General features: G+C 43.0%; 2 protein-coding genes across 4 annotated transcripts; one reads left to right on the top strand and one right to left on the bottom strand.

The window, feature by feature from the left end:
- Positions 1-428: 428 nt before the first annotated feature.
- ACOD1 (aconitate decarboxylase 1) lies at positions 429-16,278 on the top strand. 3 transcript variants are annotated; one of them, XM_052785944.1, is made up of 7 exons: positions 429-700; positions 1,637-1,770; positions 5,979-6,075; positions 9,186-9,347; positions 10,461-10,550; positions 13,136-13,341; positions 14,175-16,278. In XM_052785944.1, exons 3-7 carry the CDS (start codon positions 6,049-6,051, stop codon positions 15,127-15,129), a joined length of 1,440 nt encoding a protein of 479 aa, XP_052641904.1. In that variant the 5' UTR covers positions 429-700; positions 1,637-1,770; positions 5,979-6,048; the 3' UTR covers positions 15,130-16,278. The 3 variants fall into 3 exon arrangements, with proteins under 3 accessions (XP_052641904.1, XP_052641905.1, XP_052641906.1); XM_052785945.1 differs by lacking the exons at positions 429-700; positions 1,637-1,770 and adding an exon at positions 2,996-3,118; XM_052785946.1 differs by lacking the exons at positions 429-700; positions 1,637-1,770; positions 5,979-6,075 and adding an exon at positions 7,720-7,800.
- Positions 16,279-16,767: 489 nt separating this feature from the next.
- LOC128141328 (glutamine amidotransferase-like class 1 domain-containing protein 3, mitochondrial) lies at positions 16,768-21,230 on the bottom strand. Its single transcript, XM_052785949.1, has 4 exons — positions 21,089-21,230; positions 19,569-19,740; positions 17,477-17,681; positions 16,768-17,061 (listed from the first exon to the last, which is right to left on the bottom strand). The coding sequence occupies exons 1-4, from the start codon at positions 21,194-21,196 to the stop codon at positions 16,869-16,871; spliced, it is 678 nt and encodes a 225-aa protein (XP_052641909.1). The 5' UTR covers positions 21,197-21,230; the 3' UTR covers positions 16,768-16,868.
- Positions 21,231-23,006: the final 1,776 nt, after the last annotated feature.

Genomic DNA, 23,006 nt, shown 5'->3' with positions numbered 1-23,006 from the left:
CAGCAAGCTGTCTCCTGCCTCCTAAAAGTTACTGCCCAAGGCAGCTTCCTGCTTTTCTCATGCAGTGAAACAGCGTTGCATTGGCCCTACCCTGTGTGTTGCTGCTTGAATGGTACGACTTACAACCTGCTGCAATTGTGCTGGCATTTTAGGATGTGCCACAACATTTCAGTATTCCTTCATTTGTGACTCAGTCAATTAGTTGGGGGAAAAAAAGAAAAAACGCACCTCCTCTCTCTTCTGACTCCCCCCCCCTCTAAGTTTAATAAAATACCATACCAAATCAAGGAAATATAAAAGGAAAAAAAATACCTAAAGAAAACACAGACTTCAAAATAGACTTCAAAACTGCCCAATTTGCTAAAGAATGGAAATAGCCAGATCACAGAAATGGAGAAATCTTCCAACTGTGGAAAGGAGGAATAAGATTGGTTTATTTGCTTATTATATTAAAACCAAAGTCATAGTGCTGGCATTGTGCCATGCAGAACAGTTACCCATGTCAGTAAGATAAGCTGTGTGAGTTGGTGGTACCACTAACGTATGTTCTCACTGAATATGACCTGAAGTAATTTTTTAAATAAAAAACGCCGTGACTCAAACAACATATTATTTTCCTTACAGCTAACTCTATTGCTCCTGTAGCATCCAAGGCCACGTGAGGAGGGATATCTTCCAGCTACTGCAGGGAACGAAAAAGGTAAATAAAATACTGTCCACTACATCTGACAGTAGGTACCGGTTTTAGGTGAATAGTTTTAAACCCTGTTGATGCTGAAGAGTCAACATGGATGATCAAAGGTTACAGAATCATTCCTTTCATTTTGTGAAAGTAGTTATTTTCCTTGATTTTTAATGTTTCCTGCATCTGTCTTAATCTACTATGCTGAAGATGAGTAATGTTAGGGAAAAAATAGTGTCATTATAAATTCTAAACCCCAAAATTCTTCAAATGCTACTTATGTAAAAAAGGACCAATTTAAATCAAATCATTAGCTTCTGCTTAAATGTTCAATTAGAAAAGTGTAATAATAAAAATGTTTTATGTATTCACAGCTCTTGTCTTCAAATCTAACTTTTCTTCCGTTTTTACTGTTATTTCTCCCTTTCATAAATGTTGGTGTAATTAAGCCCGTTTTCTCTTTAGAGGTGAATATACAATCACAGCTAGAAATTCCTCCGTATATTTTACAGTCTGAAACATGTAATACTCAATCTCATGACTAATAACTACCATGGCATGTTTTGTAATTACACCATAAATCAGAGACTGCCATATTTAAAGTGTAATTTTAGGCTGTTTTGCAATAGTTTTTGGTACTTTTGAAATGTATTGGGGTGGAAAGTGCATGATCTAGCTACCTACAACAACAGATGAGGAAAAAAAGTCTTTTTCCAGTTACTGGATTGTCCCAAAAGAGATGCTAAAGGGCAGCGACATGTGTGTAGCTCATGGGATAACCAAGCTGCCTTGGAGAGCTCAATGAGAGCATGCTGTCTGAGCAGACGTTGCAGTCCAGAAATTAAGAGGGGGAAGAAAAATCAACCCATGGCTCAAGCTTGCAGAATGAGCAGTGCCTTAGCAACAAGTACTCTGTGGCTTTTGCAACATGGCTCGTTGTTCAAATCCTTCCAGGGGGTTTATGTTTGGGAGGGACTAAGCTGAGAGGAGGAGAGTGAGCGTCTGCAGTGAAAGCTGGAGGAACAATTCTGCCAACTCACACAGCACCTCCCAGTACCTGTCTCAAGTGCTTCTGCAGCTGCTGACAGGTAAATGATGGACTCCCACAAAATTAGGTGAATCTTTCATCCCAAAGCCTGTTTCTGTTTGAAGGATAATGTTTTGTTATTCATTCTGCTATATGCTTTAGGTGTTATTTTAGCCCTTCCAGTGCATACAAAAGTTTGTAATGGCATCTGGGATAATTTCCTAGGGGTTCAAAATCCCTGAGTAATAGTTTAGATGCAGAGAGACTCTTTTAATTAATGTTGAAGCTTGTCATATACTAGATCTTGATACCCCATCTCCCCACTGGACCACCACAACAGGCTTGCTGGGAGCTGTTATGGCCTGACATCTGGCTTGCTCTGAAATGATCAGGAGGGTGTCTTTGCTGGGTCCTTTCTGTGTATGATGCAGCAGCCCAGCACAGTGACTAAAGCCTCGTTTGTACCACTGGAGTTCTGCTGGTAATTTAATTAAAATTGCCACATCCCTCACATATGCTCACACTAATTTGGTTTCTGCTAATCAAACTCTGAATTTATGCTAGTCAAGTTTTATCATCTCCCCAAATGGCACAAGTCCTGTGATGACATCTGGCTGCATTTTGGCCAGTTAATATAGACAACATGACTGCTCTTTGATTAAGAGAGCAGTGTGTGCTCCAGGCTGCCCCAGGCTGCCAAACCCATCAACAAGGAGAAGTTATGGCAAAGTTTATGCATGTACAGAAAACCTATGTGATCTCCTTGTCCTGGTTTCAGCAGGGATAGAGTTAATTTTCTTTCTAGTAGCTGGTATAGTGCTACGATTTGGGTTCAGTATGAGAAGAATGTTGATAACACACTGATGTTTTCAGTTTTGCTAAGTACTGTTTAGACTAAGTCAAGGATTTTTCAGCTTCTCATGCCCAGCCAGCAAGAAGGCTGGAGGGGCACAAGAAGTTGGCACAGGACACAGCCAGGGCACCTGACCCAAAGGGGCCAACGGGGTATTGCATACCATGTGACATCATGCCCAGTATATAAACTGGGGGGACTGGGGGTGGGGGGATCGCTGTTTGGGAACTAACTGGGCATTGGTTGGTGAGTGGTGAGCAATTGCATTGTGCATAATTTGGTTTGTATATTCCAATCCTTTTATTATTGTTATTTTTATCATTATTATTTTCTTTCCTTCTGTTCTATTAAGCTGTTCTTATCTCAACCCACAAGGTTTACCTTTTCTTTCTGATTCTCTCCCCCATCCCACTGGGGCAGGGGGAAGTGAGTGAGCGGCTGCGTGGTGCTTAGTTGCCAGCTGGGGTTAAACCACGATACTCCTACACCTGCTGCTATTATTCATACTGGAGGTCATGCCATATAGAAATCCTACGGCCACCTGCTACTAGTCCAGGTAACATTATTTCTTTAGAAAATAGGGTGGGAAGCTACAGTGGGATGAAGAAAAGCTTTGGGAATGTGGCTGCGAGGCATCCCAGGGAGAAGTGGTGGTACCCCAGAGTACAGAGGCAGTTCACAGGGGACTGGGGCTGGCTGCGTCACCTTCCCCTACACCTCGTCCCCCTGAGCTCCGAAGCCAAGGCAGTCGAGTATGGTGTAGCCCCTTGCGCTGTCAGCATCTGAATGCTGGCACTAGTACTACAGTTAAAGGCTATAGTATGGGTGAGACCTAAATTTTACACTGGGTCAACAGGAATTTCATGGAACTGTGGTGTCTTCTCACGTTGTTATAGTTCAGACGCCTTCACACTACGTCATAAACGATGTCGAAGGGGCTTGCCTAATCATTCAGTGACACATTCTTTGGCTTCAAATATGCTTTTGCTGCTAGTGGAGCAGCTTGAGCCCTGTTCACGGTATGTCTATACTGAAATGATCTGTCTTGAATGAGATCCTACATGATTATCCCAGTTATGTCTGGTACCTCTATCTTACAGCTTATTTAAGCAAATCAGTGTCTACATTACAAGTTTAAATGAATTGCAAGGACTCGCCTTTAGGAATAGCACCACTATTTTATGAAGGCAAAAAGGACAGTGTAATGCAGACCTAGTGCATTGACTCATAGCAACCTTTACCAGAATGTGGCCTGGCACTTCCAAGATTTGCTGTGGGAAGTTCAAAAAAGGAAATCAAGGGTGGTGTAACTTCTCAGAGGTTGCACTGCCATTGTCACTAGTTGTGCAAGTAAGTGAATAAGAGAACTAGTATAGGCTAGAAATTTCCAGAATTATACATTTCGTGGTGCAGTCATTGCCTACTACATTTGCTGTGTATTATTGCTGGCTGGGTCAGTAACTGCTGTTGGGATGAACATGGGAAGGTAGGCTTGGGAAAAAGAGGCACAAGAGACTATAATGATAGTGGTGCAGAGTTACAGGAACCCAAGATTTATGGCTATAGGGCTGCTAACAGGATTTAGATCAAGCTACGCATTCCAGGCCATTCGCTAAGATTCTCACCTCTTTACTGTACTTAAAATATCCCAGTAGAGGGAAAAGGAGCAGGTCCTGTACTTGTAAGGCATTTTCAGACCCTCAGCAATAGCAGAGGCTCTGTAAACAGAGCAGATCATTGGCACCTGCCTCCTGTTATCTCATCTTAGTACAGCCCATGAACAAAGTTACATCTTAAAAGCTGGCTTAGAGAAAAGGAAGCCTGGACTCTGTATTTTGTCATAATTTTTTATATTTCTTTAGAACAAAAGGAACATGAGGCTAAGGCCAAAACTGCTTTCAGTTGCAAACATACAGCTTGCAGTTGTGGGCAGAGTTTAGCCTAAAATAGCTGGAGGCAAAAGAAAGAAAAAAGCAGCTTAAAAATGTGATGTCAGCAGGAGAAAATAGACTCTGTGGGGCACTGGATTTCTAAAGCCTTGTTCTGTAATCAACACAGCTGATTACTGTAGCTGTGCATGAAGTTGCAAATGGCATTTGGATGAACGCATTTTGTCTTTCCATCATGCTCGCTAGTTAACAAATTGTCTGCCCAAATTGCTGAACCACACGTATTGTGTCAAAGAAGAGGAAAGCAGCAGATTCCCTTTGTCAGGCTGGACAGCCTGTGCCAAACTCTCAGTCACAGATTTTCAACCTTCTGTTTAGACCCCTACGAATTCTCCTGTGGAGGTACACGACTTTGCATAGATGCATCTTCCCCCTGCAATAATAATCATGTTGCTTTCCTTTTTCATGTTACTATTGCAATGCAAGGGACCATCCATCCTGCAGTCATGGTTATAGAAGGCAGTGACCGTGTATCTGAGATCAGCTAGCAGCGTGTGACCGCACATCACGTTGCAAGGCACATCACAAGTCCTGGTTCCCATCTGAATTCACTTTGGAGTCTCTACATGGGATTAAAGGCAGCTGGACCTCTGCGCTTCTTTCCTGTAACAGGTGTTTCAAAGTGTTTGGGGGGAAATAAGACGTAGGCTGTAAGCTGTTGTATAGACCTTGTTTTGAGGCGTGATGCAGGCTGACGATGCAGTCCTACACGCTGACACTACACTATGCCTTCTAGAGATGAAAAGGGTTACGGGCCATTTTTGCACAATTCTGATTGTGGGCTTTCCAGTATAACGCTACCTGTATTAGAGCAGTCATTAGAGCAATAAATTAGATTAATCAGGAGTTGTGTTACTGCATACTTTTCTCATACTTTTCAGCTGTTCAGCTGTATTCACTGTTCCATCTATTGGAGTTGTCAGGGGAAATGAAAAGGGTCCCACAATGCTTCTTTATGCTAGGAAAATTCCCCTTAACTGGCTGTGGGGCTGTTGTGTCTCTTTTGTGCCATCCAGAAGCACAGAGGGGTCAAGGACGTGCAAATTTCACTTCAATCTCACTTGAGGAGGAGGAAGAAATGAGAAACTGCATGGGATTATAAGTGATATCCCAAAGATAAAGGAAAAAGATGATTGAAAGAGGACTGACTTTAGGGTTTGAGTATCTTTTATTTAATACGTAATTTTTTGGTAGTCAAACACTGTCACAAGTTGCCCAGAGAGGCTGGGGAGTCTCCATCCTTGGAGATATTCAAAACCCAGCTGGACACAGTGCTGGGCAACCTGCTCTGGGTCGCCCTGCTAGAGCAGGCGGGTTGGACCAGATGATCTCCAAAAGTCCTTTCCAACCTCAGCCACTCTGTGATTCTGTGGTTCAGTGATTTAGATATTTTCTTCCATTTTTCTGGAGGGAAGAATGAGCTGAAATAACGAAAGTGAAATTTAACAAAATCTTTCCCTGTTTCAGCCTAATAGCATGAACTTCTATCAACCTTTCTAACCACTGCCAACCTTGTCAACATGAGCCATCCCTTTAGATGGGCTGGATTTTACCAGCACCAAAGGTAATTCTTCAGTACATCCAGGCTACTTCTGAGGTTTTCCTTAATGTGGAAATGAGGGGGCAAGGAAGAAGCACTGAAGCACATTTCAGTTCTGTCTCCCCACGGGGTCAGGATTTGGCCAAAGCGCACGTCTCACCCAGGAACTAGGAAATGCTGCTGGGATGTTTTATGTAGATGCAGGTTATACATGCGTGAGTGAGGAAGCTGTAGTATACTCATAGAGAAATGTATGTGGGAAGAGGTTTAGTAGCCATGCTGAACAGCTGCTTATATTTAAGAGAAAGACAGGAAGAGGTTTTAAACAGAGCCTGCACATAATGCAGGTTAGCCCATAAGAAGTATGTATGTGTTTGTAGGGCTGGGTTTTAGGAGTCCTGGGCCTCAGGCTCTTTGGCTACATCCATGAATAGACACACTACTGCTTCTATCATTTAAGGCACTCTCTTACCCAGTGCAATTTTTCAGAATCAAGTTAGGCACCTGAAGATGATGTCCATAAGCAGAGCTGGCTCAAGGCACAGGCAAAATAGGCAAATGTCTGGGTTAGAGCTTGCTGGGGAACAGCTGATCCCCTCCCAATTCTTTTTACCTCTCTGTGCCCTCCTAAAATTTCACAGAATACTGCTAGCCCTGTTTCTCTCTCCCTGTTTGTGCTGCTAGATTTAATTTTGCATTTCTGAGGCAATGAAACTCAGTTTTGCCTGACAGCTGAGAATCCCTAAGCTGTCTGTGGAGTCAGGCTGGACCAGCTCAGAAAGGGGTCTGCTCAGCATCAGCGTTGGCACGAGGAGAAGGAGGACTATGTGTCCAGGGACAGGAGCAGGGAGAGGACACAGCCTGAAACAGGACCTTTCAGTAGCCGCTCAAATCAATGTTTAACTTCACCTGTAGACCCATGCTGGTCTCTACCTGGAAGCACTCAGGAGTTAGATAAGGCTTTATAAAATTATTTGAGGCTAGGGTGAGTAAAGGACTGAGGTTCCTAAAGTTTTAGGCAGCACTTAAGCATGGAAGTGCAAGACTGCAATTCTGAAAAAACTTGATACTTTGTTCCCTAATCCAGGAGGTTCCCAAATTTCAGACATACATTACCTTTTCACTTCAGAATCATTCAGTGGCCTCTACTTATGCTCCTCTGGGGTCTGCTCCCTTCCTGATGGGACGGGCAGGGATTTCTCACTCACCATCTTGCAGTAGTCTGACATTCCCACAGAAGCGAAATCCATAAACTCGTGGTGGGAGAAGTGCCTCCTTCCTCAGAGAAGACATCCTTGCCTGAGATGCAGAAAACCTGATAGTAGAAATGATGGCCTCACATAGCAATTCATGCTGTTAAAACACTATTAACCTGATGACCTCTTTTCTCCATGCTACCAAATGTAAGACACTCGAATTAATTTATCAGTTTCTACCTGGTAATAAAATATCACATATATCAATTTACACAATGTGAATGTGACTGGCAAAGTCCTATCATATATGTCCCAGCAGTTTATAGTACAGTTAGTCAGAGGAAAGTTGAAAGTGAAGAAAAAAGGAACATCTCCAGGCAGAGGAGGAAATGGGCAGGACAAGATGAGCAATAAAAAAGGCCTAATATTCCTTCCCCCACCCCAGACATAAGCATATAAACAGTGAGAGAGTGATTTCCCCTGATCACTGGCTGCAGCTTGTTTGCTGCATCTTTCTGGGACCACACACCATCCCTCCAAGATGTGGGCAAAGGTACTGTCTTGTTTCTTTGCACTGTAAGATGCACTTTTCTGTTTAAGCTTTTGTATCCTTGCTCTGTACGTTTCAGTAGGCGTGCATCACACCATGGAATAAGCAGTTCACCTGCTTTAAATGACTTGTGTACCTCAAGATAGTCTTAATGCTTTAGTACAAAGCTGAGTGAGAACTTGTCTGAAATAATGGGTACAATTCTGGTCACCACTGCCAGAAAAGAGAAATCCTATCAGAACAACGCAATGAAAAGCTACTAGCGTAGTAGGGGTAAGTCTGCATTATAAAGGAGAGAGCAGCACAGTTTGGTTTGTTTAACTTAGCAAAATGAAGGCCAAGAGGAAATATCATCAGTCTCTGTGGCTATGTGCAGGGGAGTAGAGGAAAGAGAAGGATAAGGGGAAATGGAAAGAGACAATTTCCAAAGAGGGAGAAGAGCTATGTTCAGTAATGCCTATATAAAAAAGTAAGGGTGTGTATAGACTGGTTGTAAATAATATATGCCTCTACAGGGAGAAGTTTCTAATGGTCGGAGAAGGGAAGTTCTAGATTAGTTTCTAACAGAGATATCAACAGCAGCTAACACCATCAGCCAAGAAGAAGCAGGCTGAGTTTGCATAATGGGTCAATGCTCAATAGGAAAGCAAAAAAAAAAAAAAAAATTAGAAATGTAGTTCCCAGATCAGCAGGAGCCAGGAACAAGGAGCCACTGCTTTTCAAAGAGGTGAGATCGTGTCTCAGAGAAAAGCTGGGAGTCCAGCTAAGCATGAATTCAATGGGAGCTGGGAGCCAGGAGCGGCAGGTGCAAGGTAGGGTTGCCAAGTCCCATCTCCACTGAGCTTCAAGCTCAGCAAGACTTGGGATAGTAATTCTACTACTCAGGGAGATTACATCTTGCCTCCTTGCGTGGTAGTGGCTGCACTGGATTGAAATGCCACTTTTCCACTGATTTCAATAGCAATAAGAAGGTGCTATGGAAAGCCAGATGTTTTTTGCTTCTATTTGTTTTATATATGTGTGTGTGTATATAGATATAGATGATATAGATATAGATATCTTGCAAAGTTACATTACCTGCAGTGCTTACCCTCAAGGACTCAAGTCAGGGATGAAGCAGCAGAAATACGGAACAGACAAGGACACTGATGAAAGTATAAATAAAATATAAATAACACTGTGGCATTTCTGGGGAAAAAAAAGGGGAAGAATTCAAACTTTAGTTTTGCTGATGCAATTCATGTAAGCAAGGGCAGGGCAACAGGAATGGCCAGCATGCTAAGCAGTAGCCCAAAACTGAAAGCAAAAGAAAAGAAGAAAGGAAAAAAAATGTGTTTTATTTAAATGAAGAGAAATATCTACTTCCTTTTTTTTTTTTTCCCTCTCAGACAATTACAGGAAATTTTGCCAATGTGATTCATGGTTTGAATGCAAACCACTTGACAGACCAAGTCATTCAGAGAAGCAAGCGAATGATTCTGGATACTCTTGGAGTGGGGCTTCTGGGTACCAGCACCGAGGTCTGCCACAAAGTGACACAGTACAGCAAAGTAAGATGTCTGGCATTAATAAACCCTAAGGTTTAGCTATAAGAAAAACATAGGAACATTTGGGCTATAAGGGGAAACTTTGTCATGGTAAAATTCTTTTGGGGATGGAAAGAGAGACATGGTGTTCTTTCCACTGGAGACGGGGAAACCTCATTGCTCAAGTTACTTTTAACTCTGGATGAGCAAAAGTCTGTGTAACACTGTACGCTCAGACACATCACCACAAACACAGTTAATTAAGAATCCCTTCCTTTCTTTCACCTATGAGATCTTATTAAAAACACCAGCAAAGAAAACCACTTAACACTGGACTTCCCAAAATAAGGGATTGTTAAAGGGATGGAGAGTTAGTAGTGGGTTACTTCCAGTCCATAAAACATAACTGTTGTCTGAGGTACATTGGTCTTGTTTCTCCTCTGGTCTTGCTCTCCTTAAACTAGAGGAGTACTTGACCTTGAGGAGAAGCCTTCCCAACACAGGAGAGCATCAATGAGGAGGAGTTTAGCCCACTGTTTTATCAGTCAGACCTGGCTAGTTGGACTCAGGCTCCAGAGCTCTGTAGGCCAGTAAGTCTCTTCACACAGAGATCCCCCCTTCCCAAACCGTGGTAGTTTATGCCCCTTTATTTAATTCCATAAAGATCTCTTCATTGGCTAAGAGATCTGCACAGCAAAAGGAAAAGAGCAGAGCCCTTTACAGCGTGGGGATACCAGCATCAGTAGGCCATATATAATTTACCCACGGTCTTGCTAAAATGTAGAAAATCTTTAACTGGAGATATTCCCCAACAAGATGATGACAGTCCTGAGACAACTGCCGATGGGCAGTGAGAAGGGATGTCAGTGGCCAGAGGTTGTGTGAAGGTATTGAATGGCCAGGCAGAGGGTGGTGGTCTGCCCCCTGAGCTCTGTTTCTGTGGAAAGAGCCCTTGACATAAACCAACAGGAAACAGAGTTTCTTTTCATACTTTCTGATAGAACAATATTTTTCTCATGAAAGGGAGGAGTTGGGTCCCAAGAGGGTATGGTCTGATCTTGGTTACATCAGAGGTACGGGGCACATTTACCCTTGGTTTCAGGACTTTTTGAATTAATTTACGTCAATTTGTTTCAGATCTACAGCTCAGATATATCCAGTACCATCTGGGGCCACTTGGATTTCCGACTGCCTCCTCTGTATGCAGCTTTTGTGAATGGAGTGGCTGTAAGTGATGCTCTTTTATTTGCTCTTAAATCACACTAATTGATGCCATTCTTGCTCTAGAGAGAACAGAATGCTCCTAAAATCTTAGTTCACTTTATTCTTCTGCCTGAAGCCTGCTACAAAACTTTCCTAGACTGTTCTCCTAATGTGCTTCAACTTTCTTCCAATGAGACCAAGTTTAAAGTATAATATATATCTGATCCAACTCAACAGCATCCCTTACCTTTAATGTGGGACTTGGGGCTGTTTTCAAAGGTCAGAACTCTGCAGTTTGTCACAACCATGCTTCAGCCGCATTACAAAGAGTTACTCTAGCTCTCACTGATTTCACCAGGATCCAAATTTCATGCCAACTGGCAAAGTATACTTACAGAAAAACACAAATACAGACAGATGCACATATACATACACACATATAATATCACAAGGCAATTTAATCTTCAGTTACGCAGCTTGCAAAAGCCAATTATATATTTTGGACACATACTTCGTCATTAAAGCAATAACTGACTCCCCAGACATTTGTCTAAATTCAGATTGAGGCTGAAACCATTTGAAATCAAAATATGCACAAGAGGTGGGGTAGACAAATTAGGCAATTATGCAAAACTAGGGAAGGTGACCAACCAAGGAAATGGTAATATTAAGCCTATCTAAATTAGTGTGACAACAAGATCAGAGGTCCAATTTGACACCTCATTTCCAATGTAAAGAAAATTACCTTGGAAATGAGATCTGGTACCCCCTTAGCTCTTAGCAGCCCGTGTGATATTCAAATCTGGCTGTTAGCATGTATATGATCATTTCAGATTACATCCCGGTCACAGGTCAATTCTAAGCACTTATTGAAGACGTCAGGAACACAGCTTACCGGGTATTGGGTGCAACTTTCCTTATTCTGCACTGGCATCAGAGTTTTTCAAGGCAGGGACTGGGTTTTCTTCTGTCTGTTCAGAAACGCAGTCCTCAGAAGTGCATATTCCCAGTATTACGGGGCAAGACCTGAGCACTGGGGAGCCTGACCACCTTCCCAGTTTGCTGTGAAGTAAGACACAGGTGAATAGGCATGAAAGTTCAGCTTTTAAGGCATTCTTATGTTACTAAAAATGCTGTCCCTGATGCTCTCAAGTCCTTGGGGGTTCTCAAAACTTTGGGAGTTTTCTGACAAGCAGTACATTGCAAACACTGAGTGCACTGCTGGGAGCAGTTTGCTACCAGAACAGCAGCCGTATGCCATGCTCGGAATGCCCCAAATCTTCCCGAGCAGCTGGGCTCTGGGCATGGGAAAGAGGAGGCACCTCTCTGGATACTCTCAAGGGCTAAGCAGCTCATCCCAGTTTTAAGACTGTAGCTTTCTCCTACTTCCAGCAACCCCGGGAAATCAGGTTCCTCATGTGACAGGTCTTGTTTTGACGTGCTGAAAATTCAGGCTAAAGTCTGATCTACATTTGTAGGCTTGTGCCTGTTGCCTGTGGATGGTTGCATCAGAGAAGTGCTGCTACAACTTTCAGTTAGCTGTATGTTAGCCTCTGCCACAGCTTTAATGGTGTGAGCCCTAACGGCAGCATCAGTCGCAGCACTGGGAAAGTAATTTCATTGTGTTTATATACTGTTTTGGGGGAAGTGAAGATTCACCACTCACATCATGGACCTAGAACTGCTGCTTTAATTATACCAGTCTAATTAAAGCAGCAAAAACCTATTGTAGGAAATAAGATACATTGTCATACAGGTTCTAGACTGGTGCAACTTCAGTTAGAATTAAACTCCTCTGAGGCAAGATTTGTATTGCACTGCCACTTCTCACCGAGCCATATTGGGAGTAAAGGTCTGTCCTGGTTTCAGCAGGGATAGAGTTAATTGTCTTCCTAGCAGCTGGTATAGTGCTATGTTTCGGATTCAGTATGAGAAGAACGTTGATAACACACTGATGTTTTCAGTTGTTGCTAAGTAGTGTTTAGACTAAGTCAAGGATTTTTCAGCTTCTCGTGCCCAGCCAGCGATAAGGCTGGAGGGGCACAAGAAGTCGGGAGGGGACACAGCCAGGGCACCTGACCCAAACTGGCCAAAGGAATGTTCCATACTGTGTGATGTCATGCCCAGTATATAAACTGGGGCAGTTGACCTAGGAGGGGATGGCTGCTTGGGAACTAACTGGGCATTGATCAGCAAGTGGTGAGCAATTGCATTGTGCATCACTTGTTTTGTATATTCCAATTATTTTTTATTATTATGATCACATTATTATTATCATCATCATCATCATCATCATCATTTTATTCCTTTCTGTCCTATTAAACTGTCCTTATCTCAACGCGCAAATTTTACCTTTTTTTCCCAATTCTCTCCCCCATCCCACTGGATGGGTGGGAAGTGAGTGAGCAGCTGTGTAGTGCTTAGTTGCTGGCTGGGGTTAAACCACAACAAGGTCTTAAAAGAAAGAATTTTGAAGTTTTGTTTTCTAAGGAAAATCTAGTTCTTCAGTCCTTTTTTATACCAGTTACCGTAGTTTCATTTGACTGAGCCAATCTTGCCTTGTTCAGAGTTTATTTCTGATGACAAGTCAAGGCTTCTCTTTCCATTAGGTGCACTCAATGGATTTTGACGACACATGGCATCCAGCCACACACCCATCCGGGGCTGTGCTCCCCGCCGTGATTGCACTCTCAGAGGCCTTTCCTCAGAAGAAAAAAATCTCAGGTCTCGATCTGCTCTTAGCTTTCAATGTGGGAATTGAAGTGCAAGGCAGGCTGCTGCGCTTCTCCAGCGAAGCCAGGAATATTCCAAAAAGGTACATAGAAATGCTTTGAGTGGAAGGATTTTTTTCTTGGTGTTAGTATACTTAATTAAATGCCAGTTAAAATACAAATGGCACAGTTAATCATATTTCCTATATCATTTGTCTGGAAATTTAGGAAAGGTTCATCTTAAACATAAATGCACTTACATGACTCCTTACGGCTTAGCTGATAGATCTCTCTTTGAGAGCATCGATCAGTTTACAAGGAGGTAATGATCTCCCTATTAATTAAAAACAGCAGCAGAAGGGCAATGTTTAAGAGCAGAGGTCTCAGGCTCTCCTGGATACATACGATCATGCCTCACTTGCAACAGTGGTTTGCTCTCAGCAGAAAGGAGTGACCACTGCTGGCCTCAGAGCAGAGCCCAAGATGGGGTGTGCTTAGGGGAAAGCCTTGAAGTGTGCGAGGGACTAGATGTCTTCTTTCTATTTTTCCGTGTGTTCCTTCTACCAGTTTTGCAAAACTAGTTCAGAATAATAAAACTTGCCTCCTCCAATATGTATAATTTATAGATGACTATAAATTATTTACAGATAATTTATAGATGACTATAAACTGTGACGCTTTTGCCATTATTCTGTTCAGTATGCCTTGAACTATGAGCAGTTCTACAGACCTGCTGTAAGTGGTACTACTCCAGTTTAACTTGTTCCTGGGGAAAAATGATAACTTTTTCCATTATGACCACATGTGAATTCTGCATGTATGTTTCTTTAAGGTCCAATCCATCCTCCACAGCAGTGAAAGGAAATTTGAGCTTGTGTATATAGTGAATTCAGATGACTTTTTGAAATATTGTAATGAAGAGATTTTGTTTTCTCAGGTTTCACCCACCGACTGTGGTTGGTACGATGGGGAGTGCCGCAGCTTGTGCTAAACTGCTAGCTCTTGACCAGCTGAAATGTAAAAACGCCTTGGCTATTGCTGCCTCCTATGCAGGTGCCCCACTGGCTAACGCAGCAACCCAAACGAAGCCCCTCCACGTTGGCAATGCTGCCAAGCATGGACTGGAAGCAGCTTGCTTAGCATCACAGGGCCTTCAAGGAAACAAACAGATCTTGGACATGGAGTCAGGGATAGGTGCCTTTTATACAGATTACAACCCACAGGCTCTGCCAACCTTGCAGTCCTATCCCTGGCTGTTGGACCAACAAGACGTGGCCATCAAACACTTTCCTGCTCATCTTGGAACACACTGGGTGGCTGATGCAGCATCTTCTGTTAGGAGGAAGCTTGTAGAGAGCAGTGACAACTTTCTCCCCCTTGATAAAATTGAGAAAGTCATTCTCAAAGTCCCAGAAGTCAAATATGTGAACAGACCCAGCCCTACCTCAGAGCACGAAGCTCGACACTCCTTCCAGTTTGTCGCATGCTCTGCTTTGCTGGATGGCAGCATGTCGGTCCAGTCCTTCACCAGTGAGAACATTCACCGGCCAGCCTTGCGGGAGCTCCTCAGCAAAACACAGCTGGAGCACCCTACCGATAACACACCTAGCTTTGAGAGTCTTTACTGTGAAGTGAGTGTCACACTTCGGGATGGCAACCCGATCAGCGACCGCTGCGATACATTCTACGGACACTGGAGGAAACCTCTGAAAAAGGAGGACTTGGAGAAAAAGTTTCAGTCCAATGCCTCCAGCGTCCTGCCTGCAGAAGCCACAGAAGGCATTCTAGAGACCGTGTACAACCTAGAAAAAGTAGAGGACTGTTCTGTATTAAGTACATTTTTATCAGGACAGTCAGCTAGAGCGCTTTCGGAGAAGCTACGCTTCCTTTGAATGTTCCAACCAACGGCTAGATGCTGTTCACAAAGCAAACGCAAAATTCAGGACAAATTCTTATTTAGTGACTCAAGCACTTTTTAATAGGACTCCTGTAACACAAGAGCCATGCTCAGTCCAATATTGTGGTTTTAGACCAAGTAAATAATTTAGCAATTGTGTGCACAGCTCAATCAGGCTGAACAGAAGATCCTCTCCTGGCAGTCAACTTCAATTATCTTTATACCTCTAGAGGCAGAGCACTGCTTGCGCACAACACAAAAATTTCCCGGATCTTCTGCCAGAAGTTGGCTGAATGTTCTGCTTCTGCTAAATAACTCCATAAAGGAAATCCAAATTCTGGAGGAGTATGGAAATGCTGTGCCCATGAGAAACATCACTGTGAGAAAGACAGTAATAAAAACCTTTATATATTTAGTTCTGTAGATTTAGCTCTAAAGCCTCCTTGAAGAGGCCACGTTACCTCTGAGCTTTGACGTTTGTGCTAAAATAAACACAGCACATATACAGAGTAGTAGCACTTGCTACTCTGCAACGTCAGGCTTTGCTGTAGTGATTGGTCTGGCATCGATGAGGTAAAGGTTAGTGCCCCTCCTGATCTCACCAGCTGCTGAGCAAGAGGATCAACTCAACACACCTTCCATTTTTGGCTGCTCTGTGGTATAGGTTTGTTCCTGCTGTATTCCCGCTCCAGTTACAAGGTGCTCACTCAGCAAGACATGATTAGCACTAACTAGTGATGACAGTTTAGATTACTTCAGGCACTGCAAAGCATGGGCTACAGTACACTCGTTACGAGTGACAGAGACCTGTGAGCATCAGAATGCTTCTTACGCTGAGACAATTAAGTGTCCCCAGTGACAATCAACTTTTACCTTGATAATGAATTCTGGGAATTTTTAGCTCCTGCAGGAGTACAAAGCCTTGCCAGATTGTGCTTCTAAGGTGGGCTGACGACCTTTGCTCACATTTGCAAGATCAAAGCACATGTTCTAATATATATAGGATGTACCTTCCTTAGGGCACTAAACTCTGTATGCAAAAAAATCACAAAATAAAGCTAATTCATTTTACTAACTAAACGTCAAATTATTTCATTTATTAGAGCAAAACTTGTGTGTTTTCCACATGCAATGTATTCATTTGTACTTACTCTTGGTTTGTAAAGTCAGTTTATCTAGGGGGCTCTGCAAAGATTTTGGAAGTCCATTAGTTATACTTGCTTAAAGACTTGCAAGGGAAGAAAAAAAACCCCAAATAACCACATTCTTTTCTTTTTCCCTTCCAAATAGAAAGTAGAATTTAATTACTCACCTACACTGAAGGTATACGGACTCATTTACAGCTATTTCATCTGTAATGACAGACGGGTAACACCAAATGTGAGTTACTGATAATCATTAGTGATGTGATAAAACCCCATTGGACATGGAGGGTTCCTACATTATCTTATCAAGACTGAATACATTCAGATTCATGAGGGGAAAAAAAGGGAGAAAACCCCCATCACCACCACAACCACCTTCAACGCATGCTTTCTATTTTAAGAGAAATAAAGAAGATAAACTTAGCAATAAGCATTTGATGTATTACAGATTTAAAAAAAAAAAAAAACAACAAACCAACCAGGAACTGTAAAGTTTAGTATTTGCATTATTTTATTAATACAATCAAAGGAAGCTAAATACTTATGCTTAGCTAAATTGATTTCCTTGCAGAAGTCTGTACGCTTCCAGTCAGGCAAGTTTCAGGACTTCTTGTACCATTGTTCCGATACCATCAAAGATTTCATGCAGAGGAGCCTTGCACATGAAAGCACAGGTAGTAACTATTTTATTGGCATTATCCACATGGGATTCATTTACATTTTTGCAAATGTGCTTACATCCAAGCTCTGCTATAGCAGATGCCGTTTCAGCATCAGGAAATCTGTAAACAAAAAGACTGTAATTAACATAAAGAGATGATACAGCCATAAAGTTCTGCCAACATAACTTGAATGAGAACTACAGTAATATTTAAGTGACTCTTCAGTTGATGATGACAAGGGAGTCAAACGGACTGCCATTATCAGGTTCTTCCATCCCCTATGGACACAAGTGATCTGATATCTTTGAAAACAAGGTCTTAAGTGCAGAGCCACAGTATGTCAGTTCTGTCACAGTACGTCAGAGTTCTGTGCCTAATACTATTATGCAAGTGAAAATTTGAAATATGTGAAAAATATCACTAATAAGTTACCCAAGGTTTACTGGCACCAGAGACCTCAGACTTTTGCACAAAAGACTGGCCATTTCCCAATCCTAATTCCCATGTAAATTATCTCCATCCATTTTCTTCTTACCTTCCATCTATGTTTTTATCTTGGCCAACCGTGACCTCACAACCAGGAAAGACTTTAGCTGCCAGAACTGGTGATATACAGCACAAACCAATGGGCTTTTTAGCACTGTGGAAAGCTTGGAGTGTGGAGTTCACATGCTCATTGACAGTACAGTTCTTGCCATCTACAGCCCAGGAACAGAGGTTCTTTGCTACACCAAAACCACCTAAAAAAAAAAACCAACCAAACCCCCAAGAGCTCAAATGTAAGACACTGCTAAAAGCCTTTAAATTCAATACCAGACAGAAGTTCTCCTTTTTTTACAACATACGATTGGCATATATAGGACTGTTAAGTTACTATACTGAAAGCCTTCAGCGCCTGAAACATGATGGGTTTACAATGTTAAAAGTTTAACTGCACAGTTTTTATACCATGTATGTTACATAGGCCAGAAAGCTTAATCTTGCTTCAATGAGCAACAAACAGACAAATAGGAAACCTCACATTCATTTGCTAGTCACTGGAAAAGCTGCAACATCCGATATGTACCCCTCAATAAGCAAGAGAGAAATCAGAAGAAAGACCAATGATAGTTAAAAGTAGAAGAGTGCAATTCACAAGAGTAATGCAAACAGTGATTTGACCCTCTACAGTAATTCACTCTCAAGTTTTAGTTCAATACTTAAGCAAATATAAGAGAGCTTTTTTCCTCCCCTAGAATTATTTTTTGATTTAAAAAAAAAAAAAGTTAACACAATAAAAACAAAATGGATATTACATAAAAAGGAAATTATAACATATGATATTCTGAGACATACCAGTTGTGAATGATAACATAATTCCCTATTAAAAATAATGCTGGATTTGTCTTTCTAGAAATTAGTTATAACAATCCTTTACTTGCATTTAATCTTCATTTAATTGTACTAGCAGACTATATTTTACAGCACCTTTGTTTACTGGATTTATAACCATCAGAATAATCAAAGAAAGAAGGTTATTAGTAAGTGTAACCATCCATTATATTTGATTCCTTACGGAATGTGTGCAACATCAACTTCTCTACAATAAACAAACAGAAATTTCCACAAGTACTTCAATGAGCAACATCAAGAAGCTTTGCATTTTTAATATTTTTCCTTTTACTCTTTGCTCACTTTTGAGTGTTATCTGAAATCTCTGAGGTAAGATTTTAATTTCCAAACTTAATAGGGTTTTTTTCCCTCTAACAGTTATTACAACAACCCTCCTGAGCCTGGGTTATAACAGCATGAAATTAATAACAAAAATATTTGCTAGCCTCTACTCCCTGATCAGCCCTGATGTCACCGACTCATTTTAGCGTTGGAAGTGTTTCTCTGCGTTACACACCCACTCCCTCTGCTGGCCTTACAACAGAAGACAGTGTAACAACTTCAAAATTAACACTTAGGCACAGTTGTGAAGGCAATATTTAACAGTACTATGAATATTCTGGAAAGTGATCTTCAGCAAGTCCTAATTTCCTCGTGATGCTTTGGTTTCTTCATTTCTAAAGTGATTACAATTAATTATGTCTGAAAGGCAATTCTGTGGTCTATAAATAAAAAATTATCCATAAACACATTTAGTATAACTTGATCAGCAGCAGACCAGATACATAATTAAAACAAAATGTACTCACATCTGACAGGGAATATAGTCTACCTGGCAACCTACTATTCTGCCAACAATTTCAGAGGCCCTAAAAATAAGGCATTACCATGTAATGTCAAGTTCTGGCCTTACTTTTTTACTCTGTTCAGTGTTCTTGTCCACAAGTAGGTACTAAAGTTTTCACAACCTTAAGAAAGAAGGAACAGTGCAATGTATGACCTAACACCAAAAGAACACCCTGGCATTTAAAATTAATGAACTATAAATTAATAAATAAACTGAGCATGAGAGCTTGCTGAAACATTTTCTCATCCTCAAAAGAAAATAAGTAAAAAGAAAGAGAAAACCCACACACCTCGCAAATTCAAGAGTATGATTTATTTTCTAAACGGATTTAAAAATAAAAAAGTTGCAGAGGCAAAGCAGTTATTTGCAATTGAAAAACCACAATTGATTTTCTTTTAAAAGCACCTACCAGGGAAAATGACCGCATCAAATTCACTAGCTTTCAGTTCAGCCAAATCCTGAATGTTTCCTCTTGCCAGTCTGGCACTTTCAACTAACACATTTCTCTTCTCTTCTGTTGGACTTCCTTTTAGGTGATTGACTACATCCTTTTGCTCAATATCGGGGGCAAATATCTTCACCTAGAATATAGGGATGAAGCAATTTTGTGAACATAAACAGAACTCATACATATTGACCACAATAAAGAACATTTAATCAATACAGTTTTTGTTCCTGAAGTCTCTTATCCAAGAGAAGTGGATTCCACAGGATGGATCTATCACATTAAATACCTAAAGTGACAGGTGACATATTAGGATGGGTAAACCTGGCCATCCTATCCTATTCCTGCAGGTTTTTGACAGGATTCCACTCTTATGCCAACATTAAACTTACTGATTTTGCCAGGGCCTACCTTCCCTCTGCAGATAACCCCAAGGACAAACAGAGCACCACAATTTATACCAGCAGCCTGACTAGACACACAGCTGAGTCCACAGAAAGGTTGCTCTTAACTGTTATGGTATCAGAGTGCTAAAAGAGCTTTAGAAAAAAAAGTTTAAAACATAAAGATGCAAACTTTAGAAGCATTTCTAGTGCAGACATTAGAGTTACTCACTTTCCTACAAGACTGGTAGCAGGAAGGAAAAGCAAAAAATGGAAGAACATACTCTGGTTAAGCACAAAAGGGGAAAGTTGCATCAAAACGGTAAAGTTCTGTGAAAGGCATACTGCAGGAGCTGTTTTCACGTATCTGTTTTGATGCTTGCTTTGCAGACTTCTCAGCGCTCGCCGCTTTAGTTAATTTTAGAGAAGACAATTTTGTGGTAAACGTGGGGTGCTACTGTTACCATCAGACACCTGAGCGCAGCTACACACAGACAGAAAGTGACCGACCACCTTCCGCCATCTGAAGCCACGGACGGGACCAAAGCACACCACATCCCGGTCCAGGCTTCTCCGTGGAACCCGGGTTACCGAAAAGCCCAGGAACAGCTAGCAGAAAACGAGCAGGCGAACCCGAGCGAGGGCGAGCGCCCGACTTCTGCAAAAGCGATGGGAAAGCCGATCAGGAATTTTAGCCGGGTCCCGTCTTCAGGAGCAGGGCAAGGCCTCCCGCCACTCCTCGCTCCCCGGTTCAGCCGCCTGCCCGCGGCCGCTGCTCCTGTCAGGGGGACATTCGCACCGCTGGGGAGGGGGGTGAAACAGGACGGGAGGGAAAAGGTAGGGAGAGAGGTTATGAGCAGGCTTGGTGGTGCGCAGCGGCGGGGAAAAGACCGCCGTGAGGCGGGAGAGGCTCCTATCCCGCAAACAGCCAGAGCTGCAGGATGGCCTGCCCCGGCACAGGGGGTCCCTCGGCTGCTGAGGGGCTCAAAGCGACGGGGGAGACATACCTCCTCCTCCTCCCCGCCCCCGGGGAGCCTGCACAACCGGCTCCGCACACACCCCGCGGGGGTGCCGGCGAGCGGGGCCCCGCCGCCCCCCTACCTCCGCGCCGCCGCGGCTGAGGTGCACCAGCGCCGCCGAGGCCTCGTGAATCTCGCTGCCATCGAAGACCCCGCAGCCGGCGAGAACCAGAGCCACCCGCTTGCCCATGGCTGCCTCCCCCCGCCGCCGTCCGCCCCTCGGGCCCGCGCAGAGGCCGCTCAAGCCGGCGATCCCGGGCCGCGCAGCACCCTCGCTGCTGCTGCGCCTGCGCGCTGGGAGCCGGCGCGGCCTCCATTTTGCAGCTTCGGGCCTGGTCGCAGCAGCGGGGTGGTAAGGCAGAGAAGGTGCTGCAGGGTGACCCTTGCAATGCTGTTACGCATCTGCATTCCCCTAGCACGTCTGAAAGTTGCTCTGCTTCCAGTAGGACCTCGCAGAGGCTCAGCAGTGTACGTGTGAGGTTGGTTCGTTGTTCTACACGTAGGTGTGATAAATATACTGCTTTGAAAGCCAAAAAAAGTGGAGTTTGGGTAGAGGCCAGCAGTATTGCTGGGTCCTGATGCTGTTTGTTTCAGTGATACCCTTAGTCATCAGACCCACGTACCCTATTTGGCTCCCTTAACCTCATATTGTGTTCTAGGGAGCAGCTCCATTTTACCAGGAAAAACAAGAGTTTCTTTGGAAAACAAACCTTTCTTCTTTCACCCGCTCCCAGGTTAGTCATTAAGGCATTGCCCTAGGGAACCAAAGGGCTCGCTTGGGCCAAGGCAGACATTCACCTCCAGTCCTTACAACTGTGCACACAAATGCCATACCGGCAACAAGTTGCATTTAATTTTAGCAAGATCTCTCAACTCTCGGTCCTTTATTTTTCATGAGCTGCTTCTCTTATAAGAAACTTGGGCTTAATAATGAAAACCTGCAATTTTACTGGACCAGAGGGTTGAAAAGCTGGATCTTGCAGAAAAATGAGTGTCTTCCAAAAATTTGGAGTATGGGGGTTCTGAAGGGGACATGACAGTGCATAGACTGGGCAGAACAAAAATGGCATATGAAAGCAAAGTCTCTTTCTGTAGTAAAATGCATTCAGTGATACATTGAGAGGTCAGGATTCTGTGTGGAATGATGGATAGGGAGATAACTGAACAGGAAAGGGCCAAGATAGGGAAACTCCCTGCTTAAGGGCAGATGCTGTCTGCTGAGCAATGTTTGCTCCAAATGAATGTAGGGCTACAGCTCGGTCTCTACCACAGTCCACACTCTGCCTCTCAGGATTTATCAGGACTGCAGTGCAGCTCCAGCTTAGAAAGCTCTCGATTGCCTGACCACCTAATCCACAGTCATAGACTGGGAGATGCCTCTCAGCTCAAAACCCTAGAGTTAGAGCTCTGTACAGCACCAAACCCTCACCTTACTTTCCAGGCTGAGTAGGACCACAGGGAGATTCCAGCGGAGCCATCTCAACCCAGAGATGTTTGGTGAGAGTGGGGTGGCAGTTCAACATACTTACTGGCATGGGACTCCTTAGGCTCAGCTGCAGGAGAGTGGGGGTGGTGGTCGTATGGAGATTGGGGAACTGAGTCTCCAGAGCTGGAATCCCACTGGAGTCCTCCTCATGCTTGAGAGCTATGAAGAGGCTGCTGTCTGGAAGGAGTTTAAGTTCAATGCACGTTTGGAGATACGTTTGGAGTGGAGTCCCAAACTCCTGTGTGTTAGGGCCATGGTTAATGTTAGAGCTAGGGAACTGAGCACCTTCAGAGCTGGAATTCCCTGCTCCTTTCTGTTCTGGCTTACTGGCTAGTCTTCCTGGATGGACCACGGACCTGAATTGTCAGTAACCTCATCTCCAGTCTTGTTTCTGGCCCCGTCTCTTGAGTGGACCTCAGACTCACATTATAGGTAGCCCTTTTTCTTGGATGGACCTTGGACTTGATTGGGATTTGATATTCCTGTCCCACTTCAGGTCCCCCATGTCACATCT

The sequence above is a fragment of the Harpia harpyja genome, chromosome 4, assembly GCF_026419915.1.
Source record: "Harpia harpyja isolate bHarHar1 chromosome 4, bHarHar1 primary haplotype, whole genome shotgun sequence".
NCBI classification, from domain to species: Eukaryota; Metazoa; Chordata; class Aves; order Accipitriformes; family Accipitridae; genus Harpia; species Harpia harpyja.
Note: the sequence above shows the minus strand (reverse complement) of the source record. Positions and strands in the feature narration are given on the sequence as shown.

What these genes read in the sequence shown, in the direction of transcription:
- ACOD1 (XM_052785944.1), top strand. Translation starts at nt 6,049, where the DNA reads ATGGGCTGGATTTTACCAGCACCAAAG. An exon ending in GGATTTTACCAGCACCAAAG is followed by an intron (nt 6,076 to 9,185) that starts GTAATTCTTCAG and finishes TTTCCCTCTCAG; the next exon opens with ACAATTACAGGAAATTTTGC. An exon ending in GCCAGGAATATTCCAAAAAG is followed by an intron (nt 13,342 to 14,174) that starts GTACATAGAAAT and finishes TTGTTTTCTCAG; the next exon opens with GTTTCACCCACCGACTGTGG.
- LOC128141328 (XM_052785949.1), bottom strand. Translation starts at nt 21,196, where the DNA reads ATGGGCAAGCGGGTGGCTCTGGTTCTCGCCGGCTGCGGGGTCTTCGAT. An exon ending in TCAGCCGCGGCGGCGCGGAG is followed by an intron (nt 19,741 to 21,088) that starts GTAGGGGGGCGG and finishes CCTATATTCTAG; the next exon opens with GTGAAGATATTTGCCCCCGA. An exon ending in GATAAAAACATAGATGGAAG is followed by an intron (nt 17,062 to 17,476) that starts GTAAGAAGAAAA and finishes TTTTGTTTACAG; the next exon opens with ATTTCCTGATGCTGAAACGG.